Source organism: Emys orbicularis, chromosome 5 (assembly GCF_028017835.1).
Source record: "Emys orbicularis isolate rEmyOrb1 chromosome 5, rEmyOrb1.hap1, whole genome shotgun sequence".
NCBI classification, from domain to species: domain Eukaryota; kingdom Metazoa; phylum Chordata; order Testudines; family Emydidae; genus Emys; species Emys orbicularis.
The window spans coordinates 111351526-111369260 of record NC_088687.1 but is presented as its reverse complement, the minus strand read 5'-3'; the positions used below and the strand labels follow the sequence as shown (position 1 = coordinate 111369260).

General features: G+C 41.3%; 1 protein-coding gene across 1 annotated transcript in view; it reads right to left on the bottom strand.

Moving 5' to 3' along the window:
* Positions 1-330: 330 nt before the first annotated feature.
* Positions 331-17735, bottom strand: part of PPARGC1A (PPARG coactivator 1 alpha) — a 68767-nt gene continuing 51362 nt past the window's right edge. The window contains exons 8-13 of the mRNA XM_065405366.1: positions 15948-16860; positions 15302-15406; positions 15045-15165; positions 5778-5899; positions 5269-5420; positions 331-434 (exon numbers count right to left, since the gene is read on the bottom strand). Of these exons, the coding sequence (XP_065261438.1) occupies positions 331-434; positions 5269-5420; positions 5778-5899; positions 15045-15165; positions 15302-15406; positions 15948-16860 (1517 nt within the window). The remainder of the gene's footprint in view (positions 435-5268; positions 5421-5777; positions 5900-15044; positions 15166-15301; positions 15407-15947; positions 16861-17735) is intronic.

Here is a 17735-nt window from a genome sequence, read left to right as displayed (position 1 = left end):
ATTTTGAAGTTCTACATTTTAAGTGTAACTCTGTGGAACTGCTGCCATTTCAAGGGGTTTGCACTTGCACTCTCTATGAACATCAGAACCCCCCACCGCCAATCACCCCAGGAAAGTAAAGCTGACACCCATGGATATACATTTGCTTCTTGGATATCCATTTTGCCTCTTCACTCTTCGAGCAGCTGTGTTCATGTAAACCATGTTTTTGTACAGAGAGTGTAAAGTAGGAGAAATTCCTAAGTATGACTTCTAAATTGTCCATTATTGAAGGACATGATGTCCGTGAGGTATTCGCCATCCCTCCATTATCCTCAGCTGTGATGCATGTTACCTACGCAGGCTTCGCTGTGCCTCTTTAAGTAAACTATCAAAATCCATGGAGTCATATTTGCTCTTAGTGGAAGCAGGATCAAAATCATCTGAGTTTGAGTCTGAAACCAAGAGATGCAGAGGTGAGCTAAGAGGTCTCGCAAATGTCATTGACACTTCTCTCCCCCCTCCCCACACAATAATGCCTCCTAAGGCTTGCAGTTTGTTCTTCATACCAGTTTGAATCACTAGCATTATGGAAACAACAAGGCATCAGTGAGCGAATTCACATGTCCCTGTAATATGACAGGGCGCTAGAATCAAGACTTTGGGTAGTGGAGAAGCTTTGTGTAAGAAAGGGGCTTTCTAATAAAATCATAGCCTGAAGAAAGGCAGGTTAAAATCATGGATAAAGGGCTCTGCAGAGAGGCAGTGGATAGAACAATGAACTGGGAACCAGGAGCTCCGGGTTCTATTTCTGACTTGGCAACTGTCCTGCTGGGTGACAAGTCACTTCACCTTCCTGTATTTTTTTCTCTCCCACGCTTTGTTTATTTTGTCTATTTAGACTGTCAGCTCTTTAGGGCAGGGACTATGGCTTTGTACAGAACATAAGAACGGCCCTACTGGGTCAGACCAAAGGTCCATCTAGCCCAGTATCCTGTCTCCCAACAGTGGCCAATGCCAGGTGCTACAAAGGGAATGAACATAACAGGGAAATTATTGAGTGATCCATCTGTCATCCATTCCCAGCATCTGGCACTAGAGACCTGCAGTTAGGATCTCTAGATGCTACTGTAATACAAATGATAAATAATAATGTGGTTCTCAAACTGATTTGATTGGGCCCCCCTTCTTTGGGTCTGTAGTCATTTATGGTCTTCCCCCCAAGTACATATACTAACACCCAGCTCTGAAGGCAGAGTGGAGAGCAGCGGCTGCTGGCCGGGCACCCAGCTCTGAAGGCAGCGTTGTGCCAGCAGCAGTGCAGAAGTAACAGTGGCAATGTGAAAAGTGATATTTGTCAATCACTTTTCACAGCAAACTTAGAGTGGAAGGAAAGCCTGAGGCCTGTCACCCCCAGGTGAGGGATTGAGTGGGGAGGAAAGGAGAGCCTGAGCCCAGGTAACAGGACTCTTGCTGTCAGCCCCAGGTTGGCGGGGGCCCCGCTGTCCCTTTTATCATTGCCTCCTGGGTGTGCCCGGACCTTCTGCATGAGCCACCCAGGGCTGACAGCCAGAGCTCTTCAAAAAAAAAAAAAAAGTACACAGCTCGCACATATCTTGATACATTCCCACGCCTCCCTTCGGAGGCCTGCCCCATAGGTTGAGAACTGCTGGTCTATACTATTATGTTCATCATTTTTCCAAGACTATGATACATTTTAGACAACAAATGCCTTGTGAGGGATCATTTGAAATGTCATAATCTGCTGAACATTATTGTCTTGGTAAAATATGTGTATCAACATTATATGAGAAGTTATAAGATTCTACTATGTATCCTTGCTGTAACATGCTCCAAGTTTTTAAAAAAGCAGGCCCAAACCAGTTTTTCAGAGACAAAGACACACTGACACCACACTCAGGTGTTAAAAAACTATCATCTGCTTAAGCAGCCATTCTCCAGCAACGGGAAGGTGTAAAAAAGAAATTTACATTTCATCCTAGGGACAGTTCATACCTCTCTCCTCCTTCATCTCTGCTCATGACATCAACAGGTCTCAAAGAACTGAACTAAGGGGGAACGGTCCCAGGCTGAAAGGAGACCCACCCAGCGTATGGTGAGGCAAAACCATTTGCTTTTAAGTTCTCTTAGTTTAAGTTAAGTACTAGCTTGCGATTTACACTTTTATTTTCTTTTGTAACCAATCCTGAGTTTTATGTATCATCCCTTATAATCACTTAAAATCTGTTTTGATGTAGTTAATAAATGTATTTTATTGTTTTATCTTAACAAGTGTGTTTGGATGAAAGTGTATGGGAAACTCCATTTGGGATAACAAGGATGGTGCATTATAATTTTCCTTTGATGAAATGACAGACTTCCTAGGAGCTTGTTCTATTCAGAAGGGAACTGAACAATAGAAGCAGCACATTTCTGGGGGAACAAGGCTGGGACTACGAATTTGCGGGTGTCGCCCTGTATGTAATTCATGAGTGACTGCTCAGAGTGTTCATGTATTTAGCTGGGAGTGTATTTGCATGCTGAAGGCTGTGTGAGCAGGCCAGGAGTGGATGTTCTGACAGCAAAACAGTGTAAAAGGCACCCCAGGCTAGAGAGTTAAGGAGACACAGCTGTTCAACAGTCCAGATTACAATGATTAAACAAATATTAAGTTTGTGTTTTGGAAGTAACCTACCCACTGTGCCCAAGATTGTACAATCACTCAAACATGTAACTCTAATCATGTGAATTCAGTGAGGCCACTCTCTTGTAGGAAAAGTTATGTATTTAATGATATGCATGTAATGCAGAAGTGGGACCATAGTACATTGATGAGGTTGCGGGCATTTCATTTCAGACACATCACTATTTAATACTGACTATTCCTGGTTCTTGTGTTTGTGCTACACTACATATATGATAGTCATTCTTAACACCTGAGGTTGAATCATGAGATATGTTTGCATTGAATACACAATGCACATTACAAGTTCTTTTGACTTTGAGATTAGGCTTCATCATGGAAATGCCACTTCAAAGGCAGCTCCCAGTATTTTTTTGATGTTGTTGTTCTTTAGATCAGATGTTCAACCCATTGCTGATTAATTGCCTCTGCCCTTGTATGGACTCATGAAGTTAAAAGTTCACTCCATCATTTCCCTATGTCTGATACACAGTCTGTGAAATTCAGAGAGGGCAATCTGAAGTGGAGAGAGGCATAGGCTGTCAGTAGTACAAAGCAAAGGTGTTCAGCTCAGAAATACTTTGAGGATCCCACTCAATATAGAAAGATCTTGAAGGGCCCACAGCCAATGATGAATAATGTTCAAGAGGGTCCCCGTCAGGAAGCTTATTTTAAGCCCCAGATGTATTGAGATACTAGATACACCCCTGGCTTCATCACTGCAGAAGATATGTCAAACCAAGTCAAGACTTCAATCTGTCTTTGCTGTTTTTATCAGCCAACATTTGAACAAATGACTTGCCACCTTTTATATTTTCATCATCAGTCCCATATCTCTTCAGCAGTCAGCTGCCTTTTCCCAGCTTTACACTATCTATTTAGCAAGTGAAGTGAATTATAGCATATTCATTGTGAACAATGCATATCACTTTTATCATTTACTCTGAGAAGACATCAATTGGTTAGAAAAAAATATATTTGTATTCACTTCTTGCTTCACACAAAGCCAAGGGCAGCGCATACAAGATTTCATTAGCCCTGTGTTACAGGGTTACGCAGCAATTTTAATGATTGTGGTCATTAATTCATAAAAACACAATAACCAATTAATGAAGGTACTGTAATAACATTTCCCTTGGTATTTCAGTCAGAAAGGAATATCTGCTATACCTTAATTCTATTTAGACAGGTACTAGCTAAGGTTTAATATTTAGTGAATAATCCGCATTTTAAAAGGTCATTAAAATAGGATGTATGTATCATGTATCATGAATGTATGCATCCGAAGAAGTGGGTTGTAGCCCACGAAAGCTTATGCTCTAATAAATTTGTTAGTCTCTAAGGTGCCACAAGTACTCCTGTTATTTTCATGAATGTATGCATGATAACATATTTAAGAGCCAATTTTCAGGTGGATCGATATGGCCTCTGCATGTGCACACACAAACACCTGCATGCATGCTGTAAAAATTTAACACCTGCACACACACTTCATACAGAAGCAGCACTGGATGAGCACGTCCTGCTCTCCTGGCCAAGGCCTGAGTCACAGTCTGAACAGGGGAGTAAGCTGAGGTCTTACACCCAGCATGTTCCAATATCAGGAAGGGCTATGACAATTTAGCCTTAAGTGCTTGCAATTAGAGACAATCACAGGAACAGTGAACACCAAGGGAGTGGGTAAATTCTCCATCAATTGGAGTCCTTAAATCAAGATTGGATGTCTTTGTAAAAGAGATGCTCTAGTTCCGTTACAAACTTGGGCTCAGTGCAGGAATCATAGGGTGAAATCTATGGCCTGTGTTATGGAAGGGGTCAGAGTGGATGATCAAAATGGTCCTTTCTGGCTTTAAAATCTCTGGGCATGTCTATACTGCAATACAACACCCATAGCTGGCCTGGTTCAGCTGATTTGGGCTTGTGGGGCTTAGGCTGTGGAGCTATAATACTGCAGTGTAGATGTTTGGGCTTGGGCTGTAGTCTGGGATCCCCAGCTCCAGCACAAGCCCAAATGTCTACACTGCAATTTTATAGCTCCACAAGCCCAAGTTAGCTGACATGGGCCAGCCGTGGGTGTTTTATTGCAGGGTAGACATACCCTATGAGTCTGTAGTCCTTGTCTCCAGCTCGTTCTACATAACTAGCACCTAAACATATGAAAGGGCAAAAATCATGATGAAGTTTATTTTGTCCGGGACTCTACCATTACCTCTATTTATGGATCATATAAATACATCCAGTATCAGCACCAAGAAGTTATTACATTACAGAGAATAATAATGCATGAAGAAAGTTTCCCGAGTACTGTCATTTCGCCAAGGCAATATTTTCACCAATAGGGTCCATTGATTTCCATACCGATATAGATAAATTGCAAATGAATGGTACATAAACTCTATGAAAGCCTGCCACTCAGCCATTAGACAAAGTTGTAGTTTTTAAACTTGTTTTCGCCAAATAAGCAGAAACCATTTGCCTTTAAAAAACCAGCAACACTTAAATACAATAGCTATGAACAAAACAAAACCCTGGATAGCCCTGGATTATGTGTTTTATTTTGATCTCTATATCAAGTACTCACATTTCATGTACAGCAAAATACTTACCTAGGTCTGCATAGTTAGACTTGCAAAATTGCTTGCGTCCACAAAAGTACAACTCAAAGTCAGGTTCATTTGACCTGCGTAAAGTGTATCCATTTTCGAGAGCAGCAAATGCATCACAAGTATAGCGGTAGGTGATGAAACCATAGCTGTCTCTGTAATTGAAAAATACAATTGAGAAGAAAAGTTAAAAAGAGTTAATGCACATCAACATAACCCTTTCCTGAAAGCAGGAACATACTGGTGCTACTGTAGTGCAAATGCCAAAGCTACTGCATCCATTTATCAGCATGATTGTCCTGTCATGCAGCTAAATACTTATTTCTGAGACAGGAAATCTCAACTAGCAACATTAATAAATAAGGATGAAAGAAAATAAATAAGGTTTTGAACTCAGCATGTCATCTGTCACAGCACTTACATTGGTAACGCCCCTACCAGTGATCTTACTGTCATACTTTTTTTATATATAGGGCAGTTTTTAAACAGGAAATAGCCTTGAAAGTTCTTACCCATCATCCCGCAGATGTACTGTACACTCCTCAATTTCACCAAAAACTTCAAACCGGTCCCTCAGTTCTGTTCGGGTGGTATCAGCTCTGATTTTACCCACATACATCACACGACGTTCTTCCTGTGGAGACAGGGAAAGGAAGAAGAGGGACTTTTTATGATAGGTGCAGTACAGATGATATATATTTACATATATAGGGGTGAGTTTGGGGCTGCATAATGATGGTAGTATAGTTAGAGGTGGAAAAGGCCTACTAGATCCATCCCCCTGCTAACAGCAATATTGTTCTCCGAGGAAGGACATAGTAGATATTTAAATGGTATTATTACATGTGACAGGTAGTGTGGTCCAGGGGATAGTGCCCCAAATTAGGAGTCAGGAGACCTGGGTGCTTCTATTACTGTCTAGGCCACTGTCCATTATGTGACATGGAACATCTCTCTATGCCTCTGCTCCACTCCAGTCCTCTGTCTGTCTGTCCATTTAGACTGTAAGCTCTTTAGGGCAGGGACTGTCTCTTAGTATGTGTCTGAACAACACCAAGCACAATGGGGACTCAATCTCAGTAATAAAAATAATAAATAACAATCATGGCAATAACAAAAATACATTCTAGACACGTACACAGCAGACCTAACTAAGGGATAGTCAGCATTGCCACCATAATCTAGTTTTTAGTGATTTATAACCTAAAAATGAAGAAAGACCTGTTCTCAGCCTGAGACTAGAGACAATTTCTAATTACATGAGTGGTTTCTTTGAGGAAGCAAAATAACATATTTCTTATAGTTACAGTTACATTTTTGGTTTATTAGCAAAAATGTTGAAACATTCTTATTCAATTGTAACAGAGGGTCCTGTGGCACCTTTAAGACTAACAGAAGTATTGGAGCAAAAGCTTTCGTGGGTGAATGCCCACGAAAGCTTATGCTCCAATACTTCTGTTAGTCTTAAAGGTGCCACAGGACCCTCTGTTGCTTTTTACAGATTCAGACTAACACGGCTACCCCTCTGATACTTATTCAATTGTGTAATTTTGCAGGCACTAATGCTGACTGGTATGTTGTTCTTTGGTACTTGGAACAAAGGTACCTTTCAAACAGTTCAAACTCCAGCCATAGGTCCATATTATACCCCCCTAAGCTAAAATCCATGACAGAGTGACCAAACCTAGGAAACTCTGGGAGTTTCACTTGATGGATTTTCTGACTAACGCTTCACTCAGGCCAGAGGGAATTAGCGAGTTGCAGACGATGACAGGTGGAAAGAGATTGCCAAGTTCCCAGATCCCAAGGTCCATAGATCCCAAGGTCCACAGGGCAAAGAAGCACTAGTCCTGCAGCTTCTCCCAAGCAGCACAGTTCTTTGAAGAACTCCTGTAGTGTCTAGGAGCTCTACTCATGGACCAGGACCCCACTATGCCAGGTGCTGTTCAAACACAGAAAAGATGGTCCCTGCTCTACAGAGCTTACAATCTAAGTCTAAGACAAGATATAAAAGATGGTTATAGATAGACAGATGGGAAGCAGTATTAGTCCAGCAAGATAGGTCATGGTCTCTCCACATCAGTAGCCTAACCATTGTCAAGTTTTTGGCTTTTCCTACCCACATGTATGTCCAATATCCTGTCTCAGAGCCAATTCTCTGCTACAGATTGGCCCAATTCTACTGTTAATGGGACACCACCAATTTACACTAGTAGAGAATTTGACAGCAACACAGCACAAAGAAATTAATGCAACTAAGAGAAGCATTAACTTGCCCATAGATAACCATGGGATTACGAGGGGGACATTCTATGAACAGCAGCTGCTTCTTGGTCCTATACTCAACCTCTAACTCCAGGATGTCCAATCCAGATCCATGGTCATGCAGAAGGTGGAGAAGTGAACAGAGGGTTTTCTGTTAACTACGAGGGATTTGAGAAGCGTGCAGCAGAGGTCAACACCCCAACCTTCTTCCTCTCCTCTCTGCTTGCTTTCAGTATGATTGGCCATGAGGAAGCACAGACACCCCAACCCCAAACTTTAAAAACAGTAAAGACTGCATATGCACAATAATTACTTTCCAGACTGTCTTACCAAATAGAGGATGTAACTGCACTGAAACATTTGATAAGAAACAATTCCACTGACACTAGATATTGAACCTAAATGACTGGCCAGATGGAGTATAACATAACATATCAAATTGACTAATGCACGTCATCTGAGATACTACATTTCGACTGAAAAAACATAATGTATCACACACTGATGCTGAGATTGTTATATAACAATGTGATGGAAATAACTGTTGCACACACTTCTGTGAGACTGAGTAAGGATGTGTGTGCAGGGTTTTTTTGGTTTTTTTTTTTTTTTTGCCCTTTTATCTTTAAGATAATTGTAAAAAACCAAAACTGAACAATTAAAAAAAATCTTGCTAATGTATCATTAAGGGAATAAGTTAAAACTACAAAATTAAGGAAATTCAAATGTAAAGCTGAAATGTACCATATGCCCTTCAATATGTAGGCACAACAAGATGTTCTCATTAACTGTTTGTTTAAAGGGGGTGCCTGGGTGTCTAAGTATCAGAGAGAATAGGGCTCATTTCAGCATTGACATTGGCTTGGCTGGTTTTTGTTGATTTAAATGTGATTATAAGGAGATTATTTGTAATCTCCTCTCATAAAGACATACACCTTTAATAACAGGAGCTACACGAGCATAACAAGATTACAACATACTCCTTTTCTTTTATAAAAAGTAACACGCACAAGTCCGTATGTACACATTAAATATGCCCTTTATTGCACTTGTTATAGGAGATGATGTATGAACTGGGACACTGGAAAATTACAGAGGAAAGTTTTTTGTTTCGAATTTAATGTGGGCAGAGAGAAATGTGCAGAAAACTCTGGAAAACACTGTCAAGCTTTTCACCCCAGTCTGCAGATCATTTACCTTGCATCACAAGCTCTGAGTATGGTTCAATGATTTGCCAGGTATATGAAGATATGCCCTGCCAACCATCTCTGGCCCAACATGCCTGGTCCTCCTTCGGATTTAATTTAAGATCGCCTTCCTGCTTTTTATCCTGTCCTCAGAAAAACTAGCTTACTGACCGTGTGGGTAGGAAAACTTGTAGATCTATAAATAAAATGTATGGTTTCAAATTTATAAAGCTAGTGAGGCCAGCATTCCTAGTGTGACCAAGCTTTCCTTACTGCAGTCAGAGTGAGACCCAGGTTTGCCATCTGCATGTCCAGTTTGGCCAGGACTGCCATCCTATGCTGAGCTTTCTCTTGCCTCCCAAACACTCTCCCCCACAAACTTTCTTCCTTCCGCTTGAACTCTCTCCCTCATTCCCAATTGTCAGCTTTGCAAGGAACAAAGTTTTTCCATGCCAGGCTTTTCTGCCCACTGCCTCCTGGGCTGCTGCTGAGTGACTTCTGGGTGCGGTGTTTACCAAAGGCAGTAGTGCTAGAGGAAGCCATGCTCAGCCATGTCTCTCCCTGCTGCTTCTCTTTCCCCTTCGTGCATTGCTGGTGTGCTTGCAGCAGTGCACTGGGAAAGGCTCATACAATGCTGCTCACCATGTCCTTCCAAGATGGTCCATGTTTGCCCTGGATTAACAAAACACTGGTCCACCCTTTTTAGGGTGTGGCCTGCATGCAGTTCTCTGAAACCCACATAATGCTACACCATCCAGTATATGTAAAGCTGTTTACACAAACTCAGGCAGTACAATGGGAGACCATAGGGTAAATCTGAACTCTTTTCACCATTTCCTGAGCCTGTTTGAAGGATCTGCTGTTTCCCCAAGAGTGGGTGGAAAGTAGGTTACAACCCTATCACTACCCTGCCTCCCATGGTAAGTGATCTGCAAGTCAGTTTTAGCACAAGATAATAAAGGAGCTCATCCTTATAGCTGCAGGCAAAGCCCCCATTTGAAAGTGCAATGGGAATGGTTAGATTGAGAAATTAAAAAGAAAAAAAAAGTTGGGAAAATCTCAACCTTCTTCCAACCCAAGCAGGGTCACGAGGGAGACCTGCTTTGGAAAGTGAATCAGCGAATAAATGCTGCTGTAGGGAAACAAGTGTGGCAAAAAGGAGAGCGTGAAGACTTGAAAAGAAAAAGTGTCCTGTGTGGTTTTTGATTTCCATGTTTGCAATGGTCCAACAATGCACTTAGGTGAACTGTAGGACAGTGGGCAAAAAAGAGTGTTTGTTGATAGCACTTGTTCTGTGTTTGTACAATGAGGTAGAGCCACTAGGTGCTACTGCAATACAATAATAAATCGTAATTATCAGGAGGAGGGGCAATGGAAAATCACTGAGACAAAAGAAACCGTGAACCTCTCACCACTGGGGATTTAGGCAGTGTTTGGTGTGTTTTAAAGAAGTCAAATATTCATTTATAAAAAGGTCTCTCTCTTGCCTTCATGTTGCAAAGCAATGTATTTGATCTAAAATGATGCTTTCCTTTGTACTCTCCCTGTGTCTATAAGTTCTCTGGGGCAAGGGCTCTCCTGAGATTTGTGTCATGTCCATTGTCAGCACTTAAGAAATGAGAAGTAAAGATGTTAGAGTAATTTTCTTGTTTCGTCTTTCAAAGGGGCATTGTGTTATCCCGATTCCTTGCCCGCAGATTGCGCAGGTTGCAAATGAGGGGAGGCTGAGAATTCTACAGAAAATCAGCATAGCAGCAGCAGCACAGATTTATAAACGCTAGGTTGCTAATCACATGGTTTAACCTTTTGGTTCTAAGACATCACTTTAGTGGTGCGTCAAGAGCTGCTGAAACATCAAAGGGTTTCAATGCTTCTAGAGTGGTAATGCTCTGAAGGCTGGCTCTGTGTTCCATCACACCTGTAGCTCTACAGCCTTTTCAAGCTTCCTCTGCAGTACAGCTAGGCCTCCGGGCCACCACTGCTCTCAAGCCTTTGCCTTTTTGCTATTTCTTCCCCCTCCCTGATGACATAAAACTTCTTCCCACTGCATGCTGGGTAGCACACTACAGAGTTGCCACTCTGTTCTTTGGCCAATACAATGTCTCTTCTGTGATGTTCAGCCATCTGCTAATTCCTCTCACTACTTAAGCTTTGCTACCCCTGCCGCAGATTCCAGGAATGTAAAGCGTTAATTATCAGTCTGAAACCACAGCTTGAGACTTATTAGGCATGTAGGAATATAGGCTGTGGTGGCAAAAGCCTCTGCATCAGCTCAGAAATTACCTGCAACTGCTCAGAGGAATCAGGTGCATCTGAAACTTCATGGCACGTCACTTGTTTTGGTTTGGATTCTTAGTTCCCTGTATCAACTGTTGCAGGGCACCTCTACATTGCAGCAGGAGCTGATTTTCAGTTTGAGTAACATACTGCTGCTAGTTGTAGCAGTGAGGACATGGCAGTGCAGCCTTCAGCACAGGCTGCACACGTGTGCCTGACCCCCCCCCCCGTCCCCCCGCCCAACCCTCCTAAATTAGATACTTCCATTGGTAGCCTGCACTGAAGCCCATACTGCAGCATCCTCACTGCTATTTGTAATGATATAGCCAGTGCTTAACTGGTAATGAAAGAAGTGCTGGACTCAAGCAATTTTTTTACTTTCATAACTGATGCAGCAAGCCCAGAGGTGCTGGGGCTATGAACTGCCAAGCCTGGCAAGTCCTGGCACAAATTAAGCACTGGATCTAGCTAGAAGACAACTAGCACAGGTATGTCTATGTGAGCTGCAAATTGCACCCCTGGCTGCAATGTACCCTTAGAGTTGTGTACATGTACCCTTAGAGTTGTGCCTCAAATGTCATGATGGAGGGGTCTTTATTGTGATAATTTAGAAAGCTGCCACTTAGCATTATTAAGTGATTTGGATACATCTTGTTAGCTAAAGAGGGCTTCAACTATTGTTCTATGAATACACACACATAGTAAAATTCTGACCCCACTGAGTTTTACTATTGATTTCAATGAGGCAAGGATCTCACCCCAGGTATATAAAACTTGTTCAAAAGCATATTCATCCCTAGAATACCTCCTTTTACAATAGCATTAATAAAACTATTAAACTCCATTTTAAAAAAATACATATTATCTCAGGCCACCATTTTCACACTTGGTTGCCTAAAATTAAGACCTAAATCCATATTGAGGCACCCAAATAAGTGGCCTGATTTTCAGGAGGCTGAACTTCCCATTAACTTCAATGGGAGCTGAGGAGGCCCCTCACTTTGACAGTTAAGCCACTTTTATTTAGATGGTCAGATATGAATTTAGGTGCCTAATTTTAGGCATCCATGTTTGAAAATGTTGGCTCACAGTTTTAGTCAGCCTCAACCTGGCCTCAGTTTCTGCATGACCAGATTGAATGGACAACCATTTACACATACAGTCATCACACAGGAGTACGAACAGGCATCAAGATTTTGGAAACAAGTATCTTCAGTATTTTGTGGCTAAAATATATATTTGCATCTGCCAAGATGCTAACTGCATGTACAGACTGTTGGCCATGTGCAATCAGAAGGCATTTTTGCACATTTGGTTTTGACAGATTAAATTACGCGATTCATGTGTCTTTTTTTTTCCTTCTAGGTGCATTTATGCTGCTGTACTATTTAGGCTGACTCTGTGTATTGATCCATTAATACCTGCCCGGATTTAGCTCAATCATACCTGCTGCTACCCAGTCCTATGCAACCTCCTGCTGCCTCGTTAGCACTTCTCCTGCAGTCAGCTCCTGAGATCCTGGCTCTGCGTCTCTTGTGGAGAAGAGACATCTGTCCAGTCCAACCTCAGTAGCATGAGACAGTGAGCTGGAGCCTAATATTTCAGGAATTTGTATTTATATGGAAAACATGGATCTGTCCTTGCAGAGTTAGAAGAGACTCAACAGGAAGTTGGGGAAACTCACCAAGGTGGAGGACAAAGCAACCTTAATTTGGGGGTAGGTGGGAAGAGAGTCCCAAGGAAAGAATATGAAGGAAAGATTGTTGTTGTTGAAGAGGGAATGAGGAGAGTCTCTCAAGAGAGAAGATGAGTAGAAAAGAGCTTTCTAAGGAGAGGAACATTAGAGAGGGGGGACAGAGAGACCAGGGTAATACCCTGGCCCCATTGTGCCATTGACTTCAGTGGGCAAGGATTTCACCCCCAGTGCTCATTCATACAGGGGAGGAAATAACCTGCTTTCATTTTTTACCATTTTTTAATATAAAGCTTGTGATGGTGACAAAAAATTGATAGGATTCCATCCTCTGCTGATGCAACATACACAAGGGCTCTATGTTTTTATTATGCTGCATTTATGGGTATTTTAACAGGATATAATTTGCCACACTGCTAGATTATTTTAGTACTGATTTATGGATAAGTACACACTAGGTGCTTGCTTTCTTAATGGAGTTTTGATTTTGAACTGTCTAAAATTCTTCTAACATACAGGAAATGCAGCTGTGGATACCTAGACTTCATTTTCATTTTCGTCCCTCCCCCCTCAATGTAACCTTTCACAGCCTCCTCACTTTTACTTGACTGGCTGCTGGCCTATGAGAGAACAAAGGTGTTTGCTGTTTTAAGTTACATACATTTTTCTATGTACTCGGCTGCATGATTCAGTACTTCTGACGGCGGTATATTTGAGTTTCAGATAAGCCCTGTACCTAACAAAGAAGTTCAGGTGAGAGTTACAGCTACTGAAAGTTAGTGCTCTTCTCTGAGTAGCTACAAGCCTGATATTTTACAAATGAATAACAACAGCTAACTCTTATGGAGACTGATCCAGGGTGAAGTCAATGGGCTTTGGATCAGACCTTCGGAGCACGTTTCATCTATAGATCTCAAAGTGCTTTACAAAAGACGTATCATCGACATTTTACAGCTAGGGAACCTGAAGCACAGAAAAGTAAAGTGATTTCCCCGTGGTCACCCAGCAGGGCAGTAGTAGAGCTGGGAAAGGAATCCAGGGCCCTGGAGTCCTTGTCCAGTACTCTAGCCACTAGCCCACACTGCCTCCCTTCATTGCAGTTTCTGTGGCCTGAGCTCAATGTTTAAGGCCCCCAGCAGTGTAAGGAGAAATGCGTCAGTGCTGCAGTCAGTTGAATGCGTAAGTGTCTGATACAAAGCCACTGAAAACAATGGAAAAACTTCCATTGACTTCAATGGGCTTTGGATTAGGCCCTAGAAGAGTGCTGTGAAAACCTAAAGGAGCCCAAATTGTGCAGGTAGAATAGGGCAGAGTAATTGGAGGGGCAGGATATGGAGGAGCAGTAGGAAGAAGGCAGAATGGAAAGAACAGGAGAACGAGTACAAAAGTAGGGGACACTAGGACAGGCCACCAAAAGGAGAGGACAGGGGAGCCAGGCTGAAAGCAGCCCCCACAAGCAGACCATGATACAATGACAGCACAGAACCAGAGAAGACAGATACTGTCCATCCTACTACCCTACTGCTACAAAACTGCTACCAATCCCAGCAACAATGCCCTTTGCCCTTGTCCCATGTGTCCAGGGCACCTAGGATAGAAAAAAAGTCCCACTGCATCAGGTATTTTGAAGACGTTGAAAAAATATTTAATTAAATAGCACTTGTTCATTAGAAAAGGGCCAGTTTCAACGGTTGCTATAAAATCTCTTAAAATTAATAACGTCATAGACAGAAGAAAGACCGAGCTGGTGTGTTTGTCATTAAGGGCCCAATTTGCCCTCCCCCGACAGAACTATACTTCAGGCCTTCTGGGTACAGTTTTTGAGTACCATGAAGACACAAGTTTTAAGACGTGCACTTATCGATACCTATTATTACTTCTTGTGAAAGAAATCGAAATGCTGGAGTACATACTTGTGTCACATTGTTGGCAATTATTGGTAGATGATGTACTGTATCAGATGCTGCTTCTCTAATAGATTAATAGATTAATATGCATTTTTCTGATGAAGAGATGGGACCAATGCTTAATATGCTACTTATTATCTGTGACAAAGCTTTGTCTAGTAAAGTCTCACTGTTTGTTGACTGTGAATAGATTTGAAAGTCACAATTTGTAGTGTCTTTAAAAACATTAATTTGTACAGTCAAAATGAAAATTGAAATGAAAACACATATTAGCCTAAGAGATCAGAATTATTAAGGAATGTGTGCCAAGAGATTTTTGTGTGGATTTTGTTTGTTTTATTATAAGGAAAAGAGAGAAGGATGCTGTAGTTTTAGCATTAGTAATCTATCACCAAAAAAACCCCACCCCAAAACCTCTTTCAAAATGAAAATTATCTTCACAGTGCTTACAATTGCTTTTTGTCTCTGCCTCTCCCTTTGTTTGGCCCTTTCAGATTCCCGTTTTTCATACTCTTTGCGGTATTCTTCCCTCTTCAGTCTTTCATGCTGATATTCCTCATAGCTGTCATATCTAGGAAACATAACTTAATCATTAAATCAAGTACCTGAATTTGTCAAAGTAAAATGAATAATACAATTTCTGGAGCATCTCATTATCTCAGAAGAACAGAATAAAAAGTGAGCCAAATACAAACAAAACATGCTACCTGGGTCTACAACTATACGGTGATCTGGATCGTGATCTTGCATATAAAGGAGAACTTCTGTATGCTCGATGTCTACAGTGGCTGGACTCATAATAGTAACAAGATCTGTAAGAAAGAACATAAAAGGACATTTGCTTCTGTCATTTAGTATAAGTCTATTGACACCATGTTCTTGCGAGCTACATATTACTTGAATCTACAATTTCTTTGAAGCAACCAGTGAGATTTTCTAGTGACAGTTTGTGATCTCATAGTTAACTTAGGAGCCTTGGAGTGCTGTGTTTTGTTTTGTGTTTTGTAGTATCCCTTATTCATGCTAACACAGAGCACCAAGTCAGCCAGTGTGACTTTATCTTATATGGATTGCAACTAGATTGGCACACAGCAGATTTGCAGAAAATGGAAACAGTTAGCTAAGTAAATTTCTCACTGACTGCTCTGTTTATGGTCTGACTGTCTCCACTAGGAGTATTCAACATTGGCAAGTTTAAAGGACAATGGCAACAAGTGTTTTGTGGCACAATCCCATTATCTTCAAGATTAATGATCTGAAAGGCAATAAGAGGAGCTTCTCTAGATTCAGCTGCTTCTGGATTTATTTTCCTTCATGTCCATTATAAATACATTTGCATTTCTCAGACAGTACCTGGAAGAGGATCTGTTACATGGCGACCTTGATCTCGATCGGGAATATGGAGAACGGGAACAAGACCTGTGCTGAGGAAAGGACATTGATCTAGAGCGTATCCTTTGGGATCTTTGAGAAAATAAGGATTTGGGTGGAGACACTGAATCTCTGCATGGAGAGTTAAAAGAAGAGCAAGAAGGCGATACATCAAATAATGAATAGGCTTCTGTCCCATCCCAAGGGTAGCATAGTTTATCACTTTCATCTTCACTGTCATCAAAGAGGCCATCCATAGCTAGTCCTGAAGTTATAAACATAGGTAGTTTGGAGAATTGTTCATTACTATAATCACTGTCCCTCAGTTCACTGGCCTTATCTGCCTCTTCATCAAAAACAGCTTGGCTGGGGTGACCAAAGTGCTTATTCAGTTCGGCCCGGATATCCTGGTCTTGGAGCTGTTTTCGGCTGCTAGAGTGGGAACCCTGCTTACTTGCCTGTAAAGTCTCTCTCTTGTAATACTGGTCTTGTTCTAAAGAAGAACAAATCTGACACTGCCACCCAGGTGCAGAATCTTTAAATTCTTGTTGTCTGGAGTCCTGAAGTTCCTGGGATATTTTAATGTGTATTTCGGTTTTTGAATTCACAGATTGACAGTAGTCATGGTCACCAAACAGCCGCAAACTAGGCCGTTTTGTCTTTCTCTCCTCATGTCCACTGGACAGTACTGTTGTCTTGCTAAGCTGTGCATACAGCTCAGACTGTTCTGGACTCTTCTTGATTGTGTTATGTCCTTGAGAACTGGAAGACTCACTGTAGCGGGGCTTTTTTGAGGGTGGTACAATAGTCTTGCATGATGACTTCAGCTTGGGTGAAGTCCTGAAAGGATTATCTTGGTTGGCTTTGTGAGGAGGGGTTGTAGGTGGAGTTAGGCCTAAAAAAAAGAGAGAGTTTTAAACAGAGAAAAATGCTTTTCCAGAAAGCACAGATTCTTCTTCTTTGAAAAAGAAATTAAACCAAGATTCCCTTCCCATGGCCTGAAAAAAACAACTTGATTTCTTTAAATACCTCTGTAACCATAAATTGACTTTACTAGGATGTTATGCACCAGCAATAGTATTTAGAGTTTTGGACAGAAATGCTAACATCATCAGCAAATATTAACACGTTGCCCCAAGGTCTTCAATATTATTTTTGTCACTTTTTTTACAAGTACATCTACTACTCACTTTAATGTTGTGTGTGTGTGTGTGCGCGCGTGTGTATGCTGTGTGTGTATCTGTATACAGAGAGAGATAGAGTCCTGCAGTAGCTTCAACTGTATTTATTACACAAGATGTATACTGAGGAAGTTACTTTTAGCTTTCACACAGTTTGTTTTTCCCCCCAAACCAAAGAAGTCTGTCCTGAGGCCAAAGAAATTAACAGATGAAAACCTGGATGAAAGCCAATCTGGAAAAATGAAATGAATGCTACCAAAGTAACTTCTGTAATGCACAGTGCACTAATGCAAGGAACTACAGCAACTATACGACTTAACTGCAATGATTCTTTGTCTCCACAGTTCATTAACTTAGTAAACCATTGCTAATGTATGTATAATACATTCTTGTAAGCATAACTAATACATTTTGCCTAAAATGTGGTTCTGCAGCAAAAACCTAAGTGAACTGTACCAATAAATATTGCAGCCGCAATGAGCCATTCTATTTAGAACTAAATATTCGTGGAGTGTCATGAGGTGGAGAGACTGAAACTTACCTGAGTTTATCAACTAAACACATACGTAAATAAAGACTAGATAAAGGT